This window comes from Hyperolius riggenbachi, chromosome 7, assembly GCF_040937935.1.
Source record: "Hyperolius riggenbachi isolate aHypRig1 chromosome 7, aHypRig1.pri, whole genome shotgun sequence".
Lineage (NCBI taxonomy): Eukaryota > Metazoa > Chordata > Amphibia > Anura > Hyperoliidae > Hyperolius > Hyperolius riggenbachi.
Window position 1 is genome coordinate 84616518 of NC_090652.1, and position 20799 is coordinate 84637316.

The following is a 20799-nucleotide window of genomic DNA, read 5'->3' on the forward strand; positions in this document are numbered from 1 at the left end:
CTCGTTAGGAAGGATCCATCAGAAACAAATAATTCAGAGTTGATGCAAATGTGTATGCTAATGTATGCTAATTTTATGCAGCTTTAAAACGGACCAGTGAAATTTCATTGGTCCATTTTCAAGCATTTTGCTTAAGATTAGCATAAAATTTGGGTCAACTTATTTGTATGTCATTGATCCATTCCTAGTCCTGGCTAGAGCTAATCAATGAGATGTCAATAGTTTCTGCTGGCTTGCACATTAAGGGTTGGACCACACTTGTCAGGTTGCAGATGGGAATGCGTTTTAAACAGATCAGTTTTTCAAAATGTTGTGCTTTTGTAGCATACGTTTCCAGTCCATTTAAACATGTCAAAAACGTGTCCTTCCTTCCTGTGTTTCTATTGGATAAAGAGGTCCGCAAAGATGACGCTGAGGGGAGGAGCAGGCAGTAGGCAATCTGCTTTGGCATCCGTTTTGTGCGCAAAATTTCTCTGTGTAGAGGGAGATCAGTTTTTGTGTTGCCTTTCATTGCCTCTGCGGGAATCCGGGCTCCGTGAAGATCTGCAAAATCCGGACTCGCTGTTCAGTTTTCTAAAACAGAGCCCACGGATCCATTTTTGAAGTGTGTGAAGACGCCCGCTATTTTTAACATTGGTATCCGTGGCTCCGTTTTTGGCTGGGGCAAAAAAAACGGAGCCATGGATACGGTTTTGAAACAAGTGTGAACCGACCCTTAATGTAGGCAGCTTTGAATTGGCCCAATCAACTGCACTTCCTGACAATTTTGATTGGCCCAATTCTAAGCTACATACAATTATTAGCATCTCATTGGCCATCTCTGGTTGTGTTAGAGGTGTTATGACTTTGATAGAACTATTCAGTCTCTCTCTCTGTATGTTGAATGGAGGAGGGAATCCCCAGTAGGGTTAAATGGCAGTATTGTCCACAAAGCCTCTGTGTCAGGATTATTACAGCAAACTGAAATGATTATTAGTGGTTCTTACATTCATTTTTTTTTCTTTCAAGTTCTTCCTCCCCTCCTCCTGAAATTCTGAATCCTGGCAATACGAGCAGACCATCCACCCAACTTGGACAAGAACTAGCTGTAGCCTACTTCCTCCTCCTCCTTCTCGTCTGGTTTCTGAACCGGGAGTTTGAGGTCAGTTATCGCCTCCACTACCATGGTGACGTGGAAGCAGACTTGCATCGTACTAAGATCCAGAGCATGAGGGATCAAGCGGACTGGCTTCTTCGTAACATCATCCCTTATCACGTAGCAGAGCAACTGAAGGTCTCTCAGAGCTACTCCAAGAACCACGATGATGCTGGTGTTATATTTGCCAGCATAGTCAATTTTAGCGAATTCTACGAGGAAAATTATGAAGGTGGCAAGGAGTGCTACCGGGTTCTCAATGAGCTCATTGGGGACTTTGATGAGCTTCTCAGTAAGCCTCATTACTCTTGCATTGAAAAGATCAAGACCATTGGTGCAACATATATGGCTGCCTCTGGACTCAACCCATCTCAGTGCCAAGACAGCAGCCAACCTCACCGCCATCTGCAAACTCTGTTTGAGTTTGCCAAGGAAATGATGAGCGTGGTGGATGATTTTAACAACAACATGCTTTGGTTTAACTTCAAGCTTCGCATTGGGTTTAACCATGGCCCGTTGACAGCTGGTGTTATCGGGACCACCAAGCTGCTTTATGACATCTGGGGGGACACTGTGAACATTGCCAGCAGAATGGACACCACAGGAGTGGAATGCCGCATCCAGGCAAGTGAGGAAAGCTATAGAGTGTTAGTGAAAATGGGCTACGACTTTGACTATAGAGGAACTGTCAACGTCAAAGGAAAAGGACAGATGAAAACTTACCTATTTCCAAAGTGTACGGACAATGGGGGCCTAGTGCCTCATCATCAGTTATCAATCTCCCCAGACATCCGGGTACAGGTGGATGGGAGCATTGGGCGCTCACCAACCGATGAAATAAGCAGCCTGGTGACAGGAGGGAAAGGGGCAGCAGAAGCTAAAGAAGAAGCACGGAAAAGGGATAAGACAGAGGACAGGGGCCGTGATGGTGGAGCACGGTGAGACTGGTGGCAATGGAGGAGGACTAGATCGCTTGTGGGGCTGCCAAGAATGTTGAGGCTGGAGGCCCAGGAGAGCGATAATGCTCTTTGCTGTGCCAGTTTATGGACCTATTCTTTTGGTAGCAAGAGCCACTACACTATTCCAAAACTCAAGTCTTATGGTGGTGTGGCCCAAGATGTTTAAACAGATGGCTCTTAATTGTTCTAGACACATGCTGGTGGGCCTGAAACCAGATTCGATTCTATGTTATTTACTTCTTGTGATGCTTGGTGATATCACTATGACTTTACCCCACCTACATGAAGAGAGTCTGGGGGCTCCATAGTACTTGTTCACTGTACACGGATGACTCTCTAAGCTGTGCTTAGTAGCCAAGACTGGCTCTGAAATTTATGGAGCGACAGGGCAAATGTTCAACTCCTTTGGGGGTGCAGCCTTCAATTTGTCATTTGGTGACAGAGTTGGGTCTCTTGGCACCATCTTTAGTGCAATGTATTAATACTCCAAACAGAGGCGTTCCTCCATGATTACCTCTGGAAGGCTGCACAGACCCTGGACAGACTACGTATTAGTGGGAAGGACATCCCTTTGCCCCCATCTCATGCCTCCTTCTCTACCAACCTTCGTCAGCCATACTGAGGATTGAACTAAGTGCCTTCTGCTCTCTGGGTATCTCCCACCTAGATGAGATGACAGTGACACCTTGCCACAATTCTCATTAATACTTGCCAAAAGCATGCGCCTCTCTGGACCGCTGCCCACCCACAACAGATGAACTGCGGGGTGGGGTGTTTTTACGAATGGGGAAAGAGATAGTAATTTCTTTTCTATGTACCGGTGGACTTTTCATCTGTGCACCTCAGAAGCATCCATTTTGTAGCAGAAGCCAATGACCAGCTTCCGTTTTGTGATGTCCCCGTGATGTCACAGCTTCCTAAATGTAGACTCTCTTCTCAAAATGGCTGCTTCTGCCTTGTGTGTATGGATTATGAGTTCACTTTTAAGACAAAGCGATTGTAATGTGTTTTCAGTAACACTTTAGCTGCCTGCCAGTCCCCATTAGCTGTGTTGCCTCCTACAGGCTAAAAGTAGAACTTCAAGGATATGTTCAAACCCTGGTCTTATTTGCGTGTTGGCCAGTATTCCTAAAGCTTTTTCTGAGATACATTTTAGCCACTGTGTTTGCCATAGCAGAACAATATAATAAGGTACCTTTCTTGCTAAAAAAAAAGTGTTTATCACACAAACCTCCCCTTCTATAATTCCCAGGAGGAGGCGTGGTTGTATTGTTGTCAAGAGTGGTGAAGCAACTGTTAAAGGGGAAGTATCACTTTTTTTTTCAAAATCCATGAGCAAGAAACTTTTCTTGGCTTTGTACGATGTCGTAAAATTTGTTTATTTTATATTGCTGTCCACAAACTGTTTTTTACTCTTTATTCATGTCTTCTGAAACATCCAGCTTGAATTGCAGTGTTAAGTATTTTCTAGTTAGGTTCTCCTTAAAGGGAGTGTTCCTAAAAAAAAATCACACAAAAAAGAAAGTTCGCACATATTTAGTATTATAGTTGCTTTTCCATATTTCAGCGTCTGTTTTAATACACCTATTTATCTGGTGATATATTAATGGTATAGGGTGTTTCAGTAACACTTCTCAGCCTTCTTTTTCTCACCATTCAACTGTATTATAATTGGCTCAAGGAAACAGTTGTCTTATAAGCATTGGGAAAACCATTACATCATGACAGATCCACCCTTCTATCTACTTATTAGGTCTGAGGCAAAAATGACAGCATCTCATAAGTGGGCGGAGTTTATGCAGGTTAGAAAGACCCTCTACTCTGCCCATCTTCTGTCATTAGGACTATACATCCTTAGCAAAGTACTAACCCCTATGGGCAGACCTAGAGAGCTGATACACACTGCAAAGAATCATGGGAAATCAGCAACTTTGCAAGTCTGATACAGGTGACTTGATGTATGTGTTATGATTATTGCCATAACCGTTTTACTGACACTTCTATCGACTTGTTTGTTCATGTAATAATGGAGAATGTTTAAAGGAATACTATAGCTTAAAACAACTTTTTTTAAAAAATGCTGTATGTTGGGGCACACATTACCACAAGTACTTGGAGCAATTTCCTTCCTCACACAGCTCTGCCGCCTCTCTGGTGTAAAATCCTCCCTCAGTTTTACATACAAAAGTGTCCGGCCCAAAAGTGTCCGGCTAGACCATGTTTCTGCACAGGGGGGTTGCTAGCAGTTTCTCAGTGTATAGTTTAATAATCACCGTGCTGATAGAATCTTATTCATGTGGTGGTAAGAGGTTAAAGATTTCAGCAATGTGTGTTTATTATCTCCGCTTCTCTGACTGATAAAGATCCTAATAATGCCTTTGTAAACAACATCTCTCTCTCTCAGCACCACATAGCAGCCTACAAAGTAGATGCAGCCTGGAGTGAAAAGTCACAAACAAGCCAGTCAGGAATAGTGTATACACTTCTCCCTGCTAGTTATATTACAGAACAGTTACCTGTTACCTCCTCAGATCAGCCTCCTCCTCCTCATGTCTCCTGCATGCTGTGACACAGTGAATTATATTTGTGAGCTGTGTGAGGAATGAAGGATTATTTCTAAGCAGGAGCGTGGGAGAGAGAACTGGGTGAATAAATAAAGTTCCCCTAGCACAAGTGGTAATGTGTGCCCTAATATAGAGTGTTTAACTACTTGCCGGCGCGGCGGCAGCCCCAGGACTGCATAACGCCGATCGGCGTAAGGTCCTGCAGGCCAGTTTTGCAGGAGATCGTGCATCTCCACATGGTAGGTGGAGATCCGCCCCACCTTCAGTATCCCAGCGATCACCGCTAGGAGTGGGTTATGACTGTGAAACCGCCTTCTAATTACCCGTACATCGCTGCGATCTAAGGCAGCGCTGTACTGGGGACAGCCATGTGACATGGTTGTCCCCTCCAGAGGCTCAGGGGTGATCGGCTGTCATAGGCTGACAGCCGATCACAGTGATTGGCTGGCGGGGGGGAGTGAGGGGTATAGAAAATAAATTTTAAAAAATAGGTAATTTTATTTAAAAAAAGAATCAAGGAAATATTGATAAAAGAATAAATAAACATTGGGAGGGCGATCAGACCCCACCAACAGAAAGCTCTGTTGGTGGGGAGAAAAGGGGGGGGGGTCACTTGTGTGCTGACATGTGTGGCCCTGCAGCGAGGCCTTAAAGCTGCAGTTGCCTATTTCATGAAAAATGGCCCGGTCTTTAGGGGGGTTTAACACTGCGGTCCTCAAGTGGTTAAAAAAAAGTTGTTTTAATTGCTAGTGTTCCTTTAACTTGAAATCCATTAGACATATAAAGGGCAGTGTTAATACAGTTATAGTGCAATTAATTACTCAGTAGTGGTCTCCACTGCGCTTTAGGATAGGGAGAGAAACCTCAGCTGGCTCAGCATTCTCCTATGCCCCTAATTTCAGTACATACAGTCAGATGCCGGATCATCCACAAGACAAACCTAGGCAGTTGCCTAGGGCCTGGCGAGAGTCTAGGGGCCTAGTGGAGGTTAGCCCCCACCAAATCTTACTTAAAAAAAATCCATGTGACCATCAGCCATGGGCAAAAACTGCTATCTTGCCTAGAGCCCCATTTGTATAGTACAATAATAATATGTACAGTATTGGGTAAAACGACAGCAAAAATGTGGTGAGTGAAGTGGCAAGCTGGATAAGTAGGAAGCTCAAGACATCAATTGGAAAGCACAAAACATGGAGCCTCAAAAACCACTAAACAAGAATAAAAACTGTAATTTTACTGAAAGATATACAGGTACACAAAATAGTATTATCTTCTCACCTGAAAACCGTTTGGCACGCGGGCTCTGATCCAATTCACTTTCTCCTAAGCTTTCATCTCCTGTTAAATAATAGCTTTTCAGCACCACGCAAGTGAAGAAAAGAAGTAAGTGAAAAAGTACTGTCAAAATTATTCTGAGTATTTCCAAAGTGAACTGGATCAGGTCAATAGTGTCCCTTTAAAAGGAACCCGAGGTGAGAGGGATATGGAGGCTGACATGTTTATTTCCTGTCCTGCTGATCCTCTGCCTCTAATACTTATAGGCCCCGTTCACATCACAGAACGCAGGCGCGTTCCGTTCAGAACACAACGCACAGGAACGTACGTCATGTGCGTCTCTGTGCGTTGCGTGGCTGATCCCATTCACTGAAAGTGCATGGTATCAGCCACGCGTTTTGTTAGGAAACGCGTGCAGCATGCGTTCCCGGACCGCACAGGTCCGGAACGCATGCAGTGTGAACATCAGACAGTGTAGTCTATGCACTGTCTGATGTCGTGCGTGTCGGCCTCCCGCAGAGGGGAACGCGTGCAATGTAAACGGGGCCTAAGCCATAGACCCTGAACAAGCGTGCAGTAGATCAGATGTCTATGACAAATCTGACCAGATTAGCTGCATGCTTGTTTCAGGTGTGTGATTTAGACCCTACTGACCAGAATGATCAGCAGGACTGACAGGCAACTGGTATTGTTTAAAAATAAATAAATATGGCAGCTTCCATAGGTCTCACACCTCAGGTTCCTTTTAAACATTTAAGTACAAAGGGGGTTGCTAGAGGCTACTAAAAAAAATGCAAAAAAAAAGTATCTTAGTAGCATAACCAAATTGCTGCAATTAAAAGAAAAACTGACACTTCCTCTTTAATACTAGCAGACGATACCAATGGAGTGATGTGTAGACATACATTGTATGTATTATCATGGAAGCAAAAGGGAAATTTCCTCCAGTGGGTATGTGTTCTAGCTGGTTTCGCATATGTGTTTGGTATCCCTTGAACTGCAAAAAGAAACCTGTGTACATAAATGTATGGAATTACTAGAGCCAAATGTACATCCCTGTATATATGAAGGCTTAGGGTGTATGCTTATTACCCAGGTGTGTATCTGTTAATGGTAAGCTTATCCATGCGTGAAGTCACAGTCAGGGGCAAGCCTTGCGTAACTGCCTGAAAAATGATTTCCTGAGCTGGAATTCATTGAAATATGCAAGTGATCTGCAAACCTATATTTTGCTAAATATATATCTACTAAAGCAAACCTGAAGCAAAAATTACTGTCACAGTTGCAGTTTTAAAACCACACTCTGGCCCATACGCAATTCACTTTTTCTCCATTTGTCTCCTAGGAGGTAATTTTTCATCTTCTCTTTAAAACAACGTTTCAACACCTTGCAATTGAAAAATTACCAGAAGTAGGTAAAAAATTATCATCAAAATGATGTTGAATATTTTCCTGCTTGTTGACGGTTCAAAAGGCATTTTAATCGCGAGTTGTAAAAATATCACCTAGGAGAAAACTCAGGACAAAAAGTGAATTGCATATGGGTCTCTGTCTTTTAAGCTACAAAACAGAGCAGAGTTGACCCTTTGAACTTCCCTGCAGCCAAAACTTAATTAAGGATATATACAAGGGTGGATTCCATGTTTTAAAGTGATGGTAAGCTCTTGTATTCACATAGCAAACTGAATAGGTTTACCTATACCTGTCTAAAGCGCACACATTGTAGAAGTGAATCTAGTTACCCACAACAACTGGTGTATCTGGTTATCCACAAGGTCTGGTGTCCCTGTCTGTTTTTTTGTCTCCTTTGGAAGGTCCTAGGCCTCCATTGGAACCATACCCTCAACAATGCAAACTGAACGAACAGATGAGAAATCTAAATGAAACCAATATTTTGTGTGACCACCCTTTGCCTTCAAACACATCATCCGTTTTTCTAGGTCCACCTGGACATGGTTTTTGATGGTACTGCTCTGCAGCCCTTCAACATACAAACTGCCTCCTGCTATAGCCAAATACTTCAGTTTCTGACTCGTCAGCCCAGAGTACCTGCAGAGTCCTTTGGCCTTCTTTGCATGTCAGAAGTATGGCTTTTTGGCCTCAACTCTTCCATGAAGAAGTTTTCTGGCCAGGTTCTTCTGGGTCCCACAGGTTTCGTCCAGTTCTGACCTGATGGCTCTGCAGAACATCTTCCGAATAAAAAGGGAAGTAAGCGTGATATGTTTCTCATCTGCTGCACTATTTCTTCACTGACCACTGTGTCTATAGTCATCAGCGTTGGCTGTTTGTTTGTGCTTCTTCAAAAGAGCTCAAACAGCAAATCATAAAGCCCCAGTCTGCTTTTAAATCTTTTCCTGGGAGATACCTTGCTGATGTAGGATGACTACCCTGTGTCTGTTGCTGTGCTCAGTCTTGCCATAGTGTATGATCTGTGACATGAAACTGTCTTCCATAAACTCACCGTAATAGCAGAGTTTAGCACAGGGGTCCCCAAACTTTTTCGGTCAAGGGTCGGGTCAACATACTTCAGGGGGACCAGAACATACATAAAATGATGTTAAAAAACATTACATTGAATCTAGGTATTCATTCCCCCCAATCATGCCTGGAGGAGAACTCCCAGCAGCAGCTATCCAGTCATGCGGCGCCCGAATAACATCTTTGTGCACCAGACAGTGAAGCATACCCAGGTGACAACCTGCCGTCCAGTTGGACAGCGGTGTCACCTGATGCAGAATTGGATTGGAAGCCAGCGAATGACTGCCAGCTGGCTTCTGCAGTATGTGGATGGGTGGTGCCAACACTGCTATTCTACATGCAGGCCGCCGATATTTAAAGGTGCAGTGGGCCACATCTATAAGTTATACATTATGTTTTTGGGGGCCAGTGAAAAAGCCTTAGGAGGCCGCATTTGGCCCACGGGCCATAGTTTGAGGACCACTGGAGGGGGGGGGGATTTGTGCTTTTTCAGCTGGTTGCTCAAGCGACCAGCAAGCACATCTTTCCGGCACCAGGTGATTCCTGCCAGTACCAGATACTGAGGACTTTGCTGTATTACCCTTACTCCTGGCAGTATTGTGAGCTACACTATTAATGCTCGAGTAATGCGGCCATTATGATTGCAACAAATGTTAATAACGTACTGTTCATTGGTAACGTGTGTTAACCTAGCAACAGTCAGGCTCCTCACCACGGGTTGTGCTAATAGTGTAACACTGCCGGAAGTTAGGGTAGTATTGCTGCGCGCTGTCTGTGCACGCCAGTGTTACTGCAATTTTGTGCATCAGGCCCAATGGGCGGTGCGTCGCACTTTTTATAAATGAGCCCTAAGTGCATTATAAGCAAATGGAGAACAAAGTTTGAAAATGACTGATAGGACTTAAGGGACAATATTATTTATTGCATTGTGAATTTCTTGTTCGCGGTTTATGCCGGAAGTTGTGGCTTCTGTGAGGACGGCTGGCAGAAATGAGTCACGTTATTTGCACATGTCCATCTTACAGCTGGATCTGGCTTGTCTGCGCTTCATAAGGGCCTGAGCCCACTGATGCAGTTGTATCCGCTTCTGTCCGCTTTTCAGCATCTCTAATGGCTCTTTCACACCAGAGCCCATTTGCTGCGTTTTTAACGCAAAGTCAACCAAGGTAAAATAAAAGTCCATAGACTTTCATTTTCCCCGTTACACCTGACACTGCGTTTCGGTGCGTTGCGGTTCGACACACCCAGGAGCTTTTAATCGCGGGAGTCGGCGTTTTCCCCTTCGGGTTAATTACTACCGTTGCAGACTGTCATACCACTACATCCTGACAACACGCCGCAGGGCATATATAGAGAACGGCTCCTGCACGCGTTCTAGATGTGAAAGAGCCCTGACATTGAGGTGTAACTGAAACCCAACTGCGCCAGTGGGCACAGGCCCTAAATGACCCCTGTAAATGATGAAGTGGTCCCTGTCACTGGGTACAGCCATTGGGTGCATGCCCGGTTCTTAATGTACTACAAGTCCCAGCATGCCATGTGGTGATGTCTGATAATAGCTTAACAACTGGAGAGCTACACTTGGCTACAGCCTTCATTACCGACTTATACATTTGGCTCTAGACATTTATAAATGTATAATGTATATGTGTGTGTGTGATATTAGGGTTGTGGCACGCATCTTTACCTGCCCACAAGTGATTCTCCACATCCGAGCCATTCTTACAGCAATCCTGTTACAAACCTTTGCAAAGCAATTATTTAACTACTAGTGACCTTAGTGGGCGCGCACTCGCACACACGCCTGCCTCTTCCTCCCCTTCAGTGTCTCTGCGTCCCTCCCTGCACATGTGCAGTACAACAAAACACACACACAGGGACATGGGACGCAGAGACACTTACATAGTTATTTGGGTTGAAAAAAGACATACGTCCATCGAGTTCAACCAAAACTTGGGTTTTATTATAGAGGATACAGAACAAGAGATTCCACTCAGTTAAGTCAACCATCTGATCATTTGCCTGCTTGTTCAGGGTCTATGATTAAAAGTATTAGAGGCAGAGGATGATCAGGACACCCAGGTAATGTCCATTGTTAAAAGCGGACCTGAACTCAGAACTTCCTCTTTGCTCTAAAAGATAATTAACCTCAAAATAACCTTTAATTAACTGTATTTGTTGCAGCTGATTGAAATCCTGCAATAAATCTGTGGTGTGTTGACTTCCTGCTTTCATCAAAGCAAACATAGGGTTAACATCCTGTGTTTACAAATGAGCTGCTCTGCCGAGGACTGCCTCCTGTGCTGACACAGCTGAGAGTTTAAATTACAGTTGTGATTAGTGTCAGACGAGGGGGGGGGGGATTGCACAGGCTAAACTCTCCAAATACATACAGGGTGGATTAATCGGTGTTTTCGTTCTGTCCTGTGCATGAGTTCAGGTTCACTTTAAAGAAAAATAAATATGGCAGACTCCAAATCATTCACTTCAGTTGTCCTTTAATAAACTGACCTGAATATGTCTCCCTGTTGAGCGGATGTCAGAACCATTACCGGTTGTAACCTCTTTGGGTAGGTAAAGGACATTTGCGTGTGCTACAACTCTTTGTACACATGCACACACCTATACATATGTTTCCCTCCTGTATATAAAACACAGATATTTACCAGCACAAGCTGGCAAAGACGGTCCTCTGTATATACTCATCATACACATGTAGATTTCTATGTACACAGGTGAATAGTATTTGCTGCGAGGAGACTGTAGCGCCTGGATAAGAAGGGCATGTGTGGGTTGTACCCAGATTCCCTGTGACCCGCCCCCAGGTCTCCTCCTTCTTCCACCTTGTCCTCTGTATGCTCAGATCTCTGCGGTGACCCCACCTTCCTGCTGCGCGATATATGCTGTTCTGCAGAACAACCTGCAAAAGCCAAAATAAATGCATTGAATACTCTGCTGTGTCTCCTGCCTGTTATTTGGAGTGTGGTGATAAGCAGGCTCTCTCTGCACCATGAGGCTACTGGAGTCTGCTGAGGGAGGGGGGAACAAGTATATCCATGGCAAGTCACTTCACCATTCTCTCCCAGTCTATTGAGGCAACATAGACAGATGGTGGCCTCTAGCTGTAAAGTCAGGCCAGGGGTAACAATGGGGGCCCGGCGGGGGAACCCACAGCAAAGGCTTTACAATAGACATAAAGAGACGGGCTGTCCAGCAGCGAGCATCTGTTTGTGGACCATCCCGACCCTATACAGATTCTTCATTTTCCTGTCAATCTGTTGTCAAGCAATCACATTATATACTCTCAGTGGTTTCCAGCTGCAACTGCTGGTCAGCTCCCATAGTGAAGTGTACAGAAATGGCCTTTCTGATACTGCTGCAATATAGATCTGATCATCACCTCACACTGACTGTACCCCCTACTGTTCTAAGTGGCTCTGGAAAAGAGGTTCAGTGAGCAAAGGAATTAGTCTAAAGATACATGCCATACATCAGGCAACTTGGCGGCCAATCGACCATCGGATTCAGTTATTATAATTGAATGAAAATTGGTGCCACCAAGTGCATGCCTGATCGACAATGTGACCAATTTTAGGCCAAAATTGATTGCATGGATCGGTAGGACATGCTGCGAAATGTAGGGCCGACGTGTTTGATCTGGTGCACGGCAGCAACGGCATGCGATATTAGGATGAATGTGACAATACTCCTGACTCTTTCCCCCCTAATATGCAATGTGCCCCCCTGGGGGCCTATTGCACTATACATACCTGTCCGTGGCCGCTGTTTGTCTGCTGCTGGCTCGGGGCGTAGTCCTAGGTCCATATATGCGTCCCATGTGGGTGCCAGAGTAACATGAGCGTGTGTGTGATGCCACATGCGTGTCCACATGTACCGCGGCAACCATGTGAGGGGCGTGTATGGTCCAAGGACTGCACCTGGAGCCAGTGACAGACAAGCGGCGGCCATGGACAGGTAATGTATGCACTGGGCACCGGGGGTCGGGGGCACATTAGGGGGACAGCATCAGGCTGGCAAGTCAGCAAATATGGTGTCACAAGGCCGATTCAGATTGATTTCATCATTAAATGGGTGGGAATCGGCCTGCAGTGTATGGGCAGCCAACAGATCTCTCTCTAATCAAATTCAATCAAAGAGAGACTTTTCTTTTGGTCGAATTTGCCCATCATCTCCAGATCTATGACCCTAAAGGAAACCTGAGAAGAATAAATATGAACGTTTTATACATACCTGGGGCTTCCCCCCGCCCCATCCCCACTGATCGTTCGCACGCCGTCTTCCTCCGCCTCCTCGTTCTCCCAATAGAAGCCCCGTTAGCTTGGCCAGTCGGGATAACTGCGCATGCCCGGGCCGCGTGCACTTACCCGGAAGCATTCTGCACAGTACTACTGACGGGACCCAGCGCTGCAAGGCGAGAGTGTTATCCACTACCCCACCATGCTGCCCACGATGATATCAAAGGAATCTCCCTCTAAGCACATGAAAAAGCAAGATAGAGGCACCTGTATAGAGGAGTGGAGGGCTCCCCATAATAAAATTTGTTATGGGGCCAAGACATTTTTTTGCCACGCCCCTGATTCAATGCCTAACATTTGACTCTTTAAATATGTGAAGACTTGAGTATGTCAAGCAGGGGCGTAACTAGACATCGCTGCTCACTGGGCCCCCCTGCGAAACTTTGGAAGGGGCCCCCCACCCCCCTCACTTTCTGCACAGGAAAACTGAGGACCAATGGGTTTTCCCCATTCAGATAAAAACACTTAGACTTAAAGGAAACGTCAGGCAATCTATGCTACCCCCAAAATCTAATTACCTGGGGCTTCCTCCAGCCCCCTGCTGCTGACAAGTCCCTTGTTGCAGCTCTGTTCCCAGTACATACATACACACACAGCCTTGTTATTTTACTACATGAGAGCACATGCTATATGGAGGAACAGCAATGACATGCTGAACATAAGATATAGTATTCACTGTAACTTTGCCAAAACATTCAGAATGTCACTGATTGATACTGTTATTACTGTTGACACTGTTACTTGGACAGGATGAGACAACAAGCTATCAATGAGGCAGCTACAGTCAGACATCAATCTTACCCATTCCACATTGTCCAATAATCAGACACCATAAGGTCACTAGCGTGTGTGATAAGGATCTAGGAATCTCTTCTGAGGTCTACAACCTTTTTTTTTTTTAACATTGTCCATGAAGTCATCAGAACTGCTTCAGTGTGAGAGAGATGTTTTTATGAACCCTAGAGAGCAGGGACAGTGTACAAATTCCAAAGTGTGTATGATTCCTTATCTGTGTGGTAGACACATGCAGTCAACATAAGAATGGTACAAGAGTAGAATATGTTTTCTCTCCATGCCCTTAGTTGTCAGTCTCTCAAACTTTTCCCCCAGGGGCCCCCTGTGGCTTCTGGGCCCCCCTGCGAAGGCATCCCTTGCAGGGTCTATTGTTACACCCCTGAATTGTCAAGCCATGTCCCCCACAACTGTTGCCATGTGTCTGAATATAAAAACTATGCACCCCTACACACACACAACCAAAATTGCCACATTTCATCAAAAGAGTAGCTTGTCCCCTGCTTATATAGCCATGTCTCGCAAAAGTACATCCAGATCACCCCATCATGTGCCTCTACAGGTATAGCCATATTTTTCTACAAACACAGTCATTCTCCACATAGTTACAACCATATAATGTATAGCCGTGTCATGAAATATGTACACAAAAATATACAGAACAAATTGAGCAGCTCAAACAAATGACAAGAACGGGTCAAAGATCAGAATTAACGAGTTAGAAGATCAGGATGTACTGTAGTTGCAGGAGCCAGGAGTTCACACAGCAAGCAGAAGGACCTGAATGCAACAAAGCTCTGGCAGGCTCACACTACAAAAAAATTGTCAGAGGGATGGCAGGGGAGCCTCCTGCTGGTGAAAATTGAGGTGCAAGCAAACTAAGCATAAGCCACTGATGGTGGAACTTGGAGATGCAGGTAAGAGTACAGAGCCACCTGCTGGTGGATATCTGAAGTCTAGAGATGTCCTAGCACATGATGCCACCAACAGGTGAAACAAGGAATTACATGGCTCCTCACAATTTGCATGCTTGGGAGAGAACCAAGCGGTGTTTGAAGGTGGCATGTATGAATGTATTCCAAATAAGTAAAATACTATTGCCAAACAAGATGTCCATAAACTCGAGTACAACTATCCCCATACTAATTAATAACTTGGGTATTACAGCCCTAAGTAGGTATGGGACTAATGCAGAAAGTCTACTGACTCCAAACTGTGGCCTGTATTTTCTCTTGAATTTTCTCATAGGGGATGTTTTTTCTCGACTCATCACCTAAAAATTAAGCTTTCAATAAGAAAGGAAATACTCAAAATAACTGTATTACAATTTTTTTCTTCCCAAGTTTTAGTGCTTTTTGAATTAGTAGGTCCAGAAAAGTTATATTGTAGATAAGATGAAACATTATCTCCTTGGAGGAAATTCAAGAACAAAAAGTTAAAGGAGAATTGTAGTGTAAATAACATAATGAATAAAATTGCTTAATTTTTTACAATATTCATTTATAATTTATTTAGTCAGTGTTTGCCTTTGTAAAATCTTTTCTCTCCCTGATTTACATTATGAAGTTTATCACTGATGGTGATATCGTAAGTCCTGCCAGGTGTTCTGTAGGGAATGTATTGGATGCACAGTGGTCCATTGCATTACGCACGCATTAAAATGTATGTGAACTGCAACGGAGTCTGGACATAGACTTTAATACAAATCCAGCGTGTACTAAAATAAATGGACTTTTGCACAATATTCAGATTTTTCAATATTCACCTGTATACCTGGTCTCCCAGAATGCCCAGAAAGAGAGGACATTCTGCATAGCTAATCAGCCTAGGCAAAACATCACTGGGAAAGCAGGACTACATTTAACTACCTAATGACCGCGTTACGCCAATGGGCGTGAACGCGGCGGCAGCCTAAGGACCGCCAATTGGTGTCAGGTCCTGGAGCCGGCTACTGCAGGAGATCGCGCGCAGGCGCACGCATCTCCTGCTCGGGGGGCAGAGCTCCGGCAATCGCTGCTCGGGAGACTGTTAGACGGCGAAACCGCCGGCCTTTCTGTTAGTACATTGCTGCGATCAGCGTCAAATGGCTGTCCCCCTGGGGGACAAGAGAGCGATCGTCTCTCATAGGCAGAAGCCTATGACAGCCGATCGCCAGGGTTGGCCGACTGGGGGGAGGGAGAGATTTGTAAAAAAAAAAAATTAATTAAAAAATAATATAAAAATAAAGATATAAATATTTATTAAAAAAAAACAACTTGGGGGCGATCAGACCCCACCAACAGAGAACTCTGTTGGTGGGGGGAAAAGGGGGGGGGGATCACTCATGTGCTGTGTTGTGCGGCCCTGCAGCTTGGCCTTAAAGCTGCAGTGGCCATTTTAGTAAAAATGTGCCTGGTCTTTAGGGGGGTTTACCACTGTGGTCCTCAAGTGGTTAATCTACAGCAATATATAGAAATAAGAAGTGTTTTTAATGCTGAAACCAGGATATTTAATGTAAAAGTGGGTATCCTGAATAATTTATGCCTTTTTTACTATATGTCATTACAGTGCCTCTTTAATAGGGGCCTGTAACTCTGCTTGGTAGTTGGTACCACTACAGCCTTCTTCACACTGTCAGAGGAATATGTATCACTTGTTTGTCTGGCATGTCCACCATAGTCCTACATTATTCTATCTCCTACATTGGACTGTAATAATGAAGCCATAGTATGCAGCTAGCTGTACTCCAGTGTGTGGACATCTTCTGTGGTGTAGTGTTTTACATACTTATTGGGACTGCTTTGATATGAGCTATCTTGTAACACAGCTTGGTTCCCTGCCGAGGAAACAGATGCTGATCTGTCAAACGCGCTAAGTTGGCAGAATCAAGTGTGATCTATGTAGTATTTATAAACTAACCACACGGTAGCAGAACTTCACATCTTATGCTGTTGAATGAACACCACTGTATATGTTAAAGTGTAACTGTCGGGCATAAAATCAAAAATCAATTCTTTATTTTTATCTAGTAAACAAGTAATAAGGATGCTAACCAGGCAATCCAAAAGTTAAGATCTCTATTACATTTCTTGTTTATAAATAATCATTCCCCAGTTTACCTGACTCTTATTTGGTACGTTGCCGCACAAAGGAAGTTGCAGGGCATGCTGGGTTGTCTTTTTTTGCTTCTTTATTTCCCCTCAGACTTAACTAATGTACAGAAGCAAAAAAGGACAACAAGCATGCCCTGCAACTTCCTTTATGCGGCAACGTACCAAATAAGAGTCAGGTAAACTGGGGAATGATCATTTATCAACAAGAAAAGTAATAGTGATTTTAACTTTTGGATTGCCTGGTTAGCATCCTTATTACTTGTTTACCAGATAAAAAGAAAAAATAGATTTTTGATTTTGTGCCCGACAGTTACACTTTAAAGAGGAACTGTAACCAAAAATTGAACTTCATTCCAAACAGTAGCTGACACCCCCTTTCCCTTAAGAAATCTACATTTTCTCAAATAGATCATCAGGGGGGTTTTATGGCTTGTATTATGATAAAACTCCTCCCACAGTGTGATGTCAGGGTCAAGGTTCTGACTGTTTGCTGTCTGTGAGCCTTGTTGCATTGTGGGAAATAACAGCTGTTTCCAACTGCCAAACAACCAGTATTTCCCTTTGTGCATATTTACAGCTATAAAAAATAACCTTTTAGCCTATCACATTGTCATGGGGTGTGGTTATAGATAATGGCAGTTGGTGCTGTCTTTTTTTTCATGTCTGCAAGTAGTAAAGATGATTACATGCAGGCTGATTGTGGATCAAACAATATCGACAAATTACATGGTGATCTCAAACAGTTTGTGATCTTTATAATTTTTTTAATCTCTCACTTTGCAATGTATTGATTTATTTTGTTCCCATTCCCGCTAAAGTTTCTCTTTAAAATGTATGCAGTGTGTATTAGGTCTTAATCAAAACAATATTAAAACAATATTAAGCTTTTTGTTTAACCACTTAATGACAACCAGACTTATAAAAACGTCCTGCTAGAGCCTCTTAATGGCTCCAGGACGTTTTTATAAGTCGAACAGTGCTGCTGCCGCTGTGCATGTGAGATTAGTGAGAATAAAAACACCATAGAAAAGATGCACCTTTATTTCCAAATAATATATTGTCATTATTATTTTTCTGCATGTGAAAAATGCATTCAAGTGTGAACTAGCCCATTGATTAAAGAGACTCTGAAGTCTCTTTTTTTACATGTTTTTGTCATAAAATCCTGTTAAGCATAAATGTCCCCCTTGAATCGCCACATCCCCGGGGCAGATGAAGGATTTATTATAGTGTAATTGACCTGAAAAGTTCTACGACTTTGCAGGTCGCAGATTCTGCTGCTCTGGAGAGGCAGAGCTTTAGGCTGTAGCTCTGCTTCTCCGCAATCAATCTCCTCGGATCTCCACCTCCTCCCCGCCCCTCTCGGTGAAAGAAGACTAGAGATGGCCCGAACGGTTCGCATGCAAATGCGAACACGCGAACTATATGCGAGTTCGACCCGCCCCCTAAACTACATCATTAGGGTCAACTTTGACCCTGTACATCACAGTCAGCAGACACAGGGCAGCCAATCGGGCTACACTCCCTCCTGGAGCCCAGGGACGGATCTAGGAGGGGGCAAGCGGGTATCTTGCCCCAGACGCAGTTTGTTTGATTCTTAAAAAGGCGGCAAAATGAATGGCATTTTAGGCGCCAAAACCTTACCTTTAGGCGCCAAAACCTGACCTTGCCCCAGGCGCAACTTGGTCTTGATCCGTCCCTGCTGGAGCCCCCACCCCCAATAAAAGGCAGGCAGCGTCTGCCATTTTACTCACTCGTGTGGCTGCAGTAATTAGAGAAGGGAGAGCTTGCTGCAGAGACATTAAGGAAAGCTTAGTTAGGCTCTTGTTAGGCCTGGTTCACATTAGCGTTCGCTGTCCGGATTCGCCTGATCGGATCCGGACCGTATACTGTACAAACGGAACGTACGTTCCGCATAGCAATGCAAAGTCTATGCGGACGTTCACATGCGTCCCTTCCATACAGAACGGAGCCGGATCGGATCCGGACTCCGGACACTTTTCCAACATGTGCTATTTTTCGGGTCCGGATCATCCGGCCCACGCACCCGGGCCGGATCCTGACCCGAACATGCGGCCATGCTGTGCAATGACAAACGGATGTTTCTCATCACACTGGCAATAGGACCGGATGCTTCCAGCACCGGTCCTATGCCACTTGGGGGGCCCGGACTACACGTCGGTATCCCCCATGCTTGCGGTGCCTTTCTGGCACTGCAATGTATCTAGTTCCGGCTACTTTATTGTAGCCGGAACTGATACATTCCGGATCCGCAACTGGTGGCAACTTGTGGCCACCGCAGAGACCCGTACGGTCTCTTTTTGCGGCCCCCGGACACTTGCGGACTCGAACCGCAAGTGTGAACGGGGCCTAAGGCTTGTTAGCTTGCTCCTTGCTGATACGTATTGCTAAAAAGCACCCCTCAACAGCTCTTTTGAGAGCTAATGTTGTTCATGTGACCTATTTTTTTTTTTTTTGTGTGTGTGTGTCCCACAAACACTTGCATATACTGCCCTGTCAGTCAGTCGCAGCTGGCCCTTGGCCCCTTGGTAATTCCTTCTGTGCCACTGCCAGGCCCAGCACATTCAGTGACTACCTGTGTGTGTGACAGCTGCACATGTGTAATACCAATCCCTGCATACCTGTTCAGTGCACCTACTAGGGATGATCGGAAGAGGTGATTTCCAATATCGTGGTAATTCCACCTTCCGCTATAACGAAATTCCACTACCGCTACATTCCGGCGGTTTCCCGTGGTATTCCGTGGAATTCCGCATTCCGGCGGAACAATTTCCACAATGTTAAAGGGAACCTAATGGATGTTTCCTTTTAAACAAATACCAGTTCACTGTCAGTCCTGCTGATAACTTTGGCTTTAGTGGTGGCTGAATCACAATCCTGATTACAATTTTTTTGTAGCAGCAGGAGTTGTCGTAGGCCATGGGACCTAGAGGTGGTTCCACGGCAGTCTTTACAATTTTTGTTTGGAGCAGCAGGAGTTGTCGTAGGCCATGGGACCTAGAGGTGGTTCCACGGCAGTCATTACAATTTTTGTTTGGAGCTTTGGAGCAGCAGGAGTTGTCGTAGGCCATGGGACCTAGAGGTGGTTTCATGGCCAGGGGCAAACCCAGCATTTTCAAGGGGGAATTCAAGAAAGGTCTCCCTAAGCCACGCACAATACAGCATAATAATATAGTAGGGCATCAGGCTGGGTACACATAATGCAATTTCCTGTCTGACTGACAGGATCTGACAAATATTTCCTAAATGCCCAATCTGCTCCCGATCCACAATGGGATCAATCAGGAGCAGTTTGGATACAGATAATAATGACAGCCGACTTTGTAATTGAAGGGGAACGTGAAGCATTCACACAGCAGGGCACCAAGCTGCGCTCCTACCTGACTCTGTTAAGGTCTCCAGAGCTGCTCCATGCTCTGTTCACCAGCTGCTGTTCCATGCTCTGTACACACGCTGCAGCTCCATGCTCTGTACACACGCTGCTACTCCATCCAAAGTCAACTGTAGCAAGGAAAGGAAGGGGACAATGCTGTGAGCTGCAGGATGCCTGCAGATATTCTAGTGTATCAACTTGTGCCAGTCCCCAGACACTGCACCGGCCCTGGTCTGAAGGGGGATTCTGGGCAGCTGTAATCCCCCCTGCATTTGCCTATGGCAGTGGTCATCACAATTTTATTTTGTAGCAGCAGGAGTTGTCGTAGGTCATGGGACCTAGAGGTTGTTCCACAGCAGTCATTACAATTTTTTGGGGAGCAGCAGGAGTTGTCGTAGGCCATGGGACCTAGAGGTGGTTCCACAGCAGTCATTATAATTTTTTTTTGGAGCAGCAGGAGAAGTTGTAGGCCAAAAGCATAGGGTTAGGATAGAATATGATTATAAAAAAAAAAAAATATGCGATGATAGTGATAGGCAGCAGAGTTTGAGAGGGAGACCATTTGAGGCTTTAAAAACAGCAACATTTTTATTCATCATGAATCAGTGAGAGGGACCTTGTAATTATCACTGATCCATGATTTGTTCATTTTAATGAACGTTAGTATGTCCACATTGTCTGTGGACAGACGGGTCCGTTGGTCGGTGACCACGCCACCTGCAGCACTAAATACTCGCTCAGAAAGAATACTGGTGGCGGGACATGCAAGAACCTCCAGTGCATACTGAGCGAGT

General features: G+C 44.7%; 1 protein-coding gene across 1 annotated transcript in view; it reads left to right on the forward strand.

The window, feature by feature from the left end:
• The window catches only part of ADCY9 (adenylate cyclase 9), a 187863-nt gene extending 176499 nt beyond the window's left edge, over window positions 1-11364 (forward strand). The window contains exon 10 of the mRNA XM_068244188.1: window positions 1009-11364. Within this exon, the coding sequence (XP_068100289.1) occupies window positions 1009-2077 (1069 nt within the window). The 3' untranslated portion in view covers window positions 2078-11364. The remainder of the gene's footprint in view (window positions 1-1008) is intronic.
• Window positions 11365-20799: the final 9435 nt, after the last annotated feature.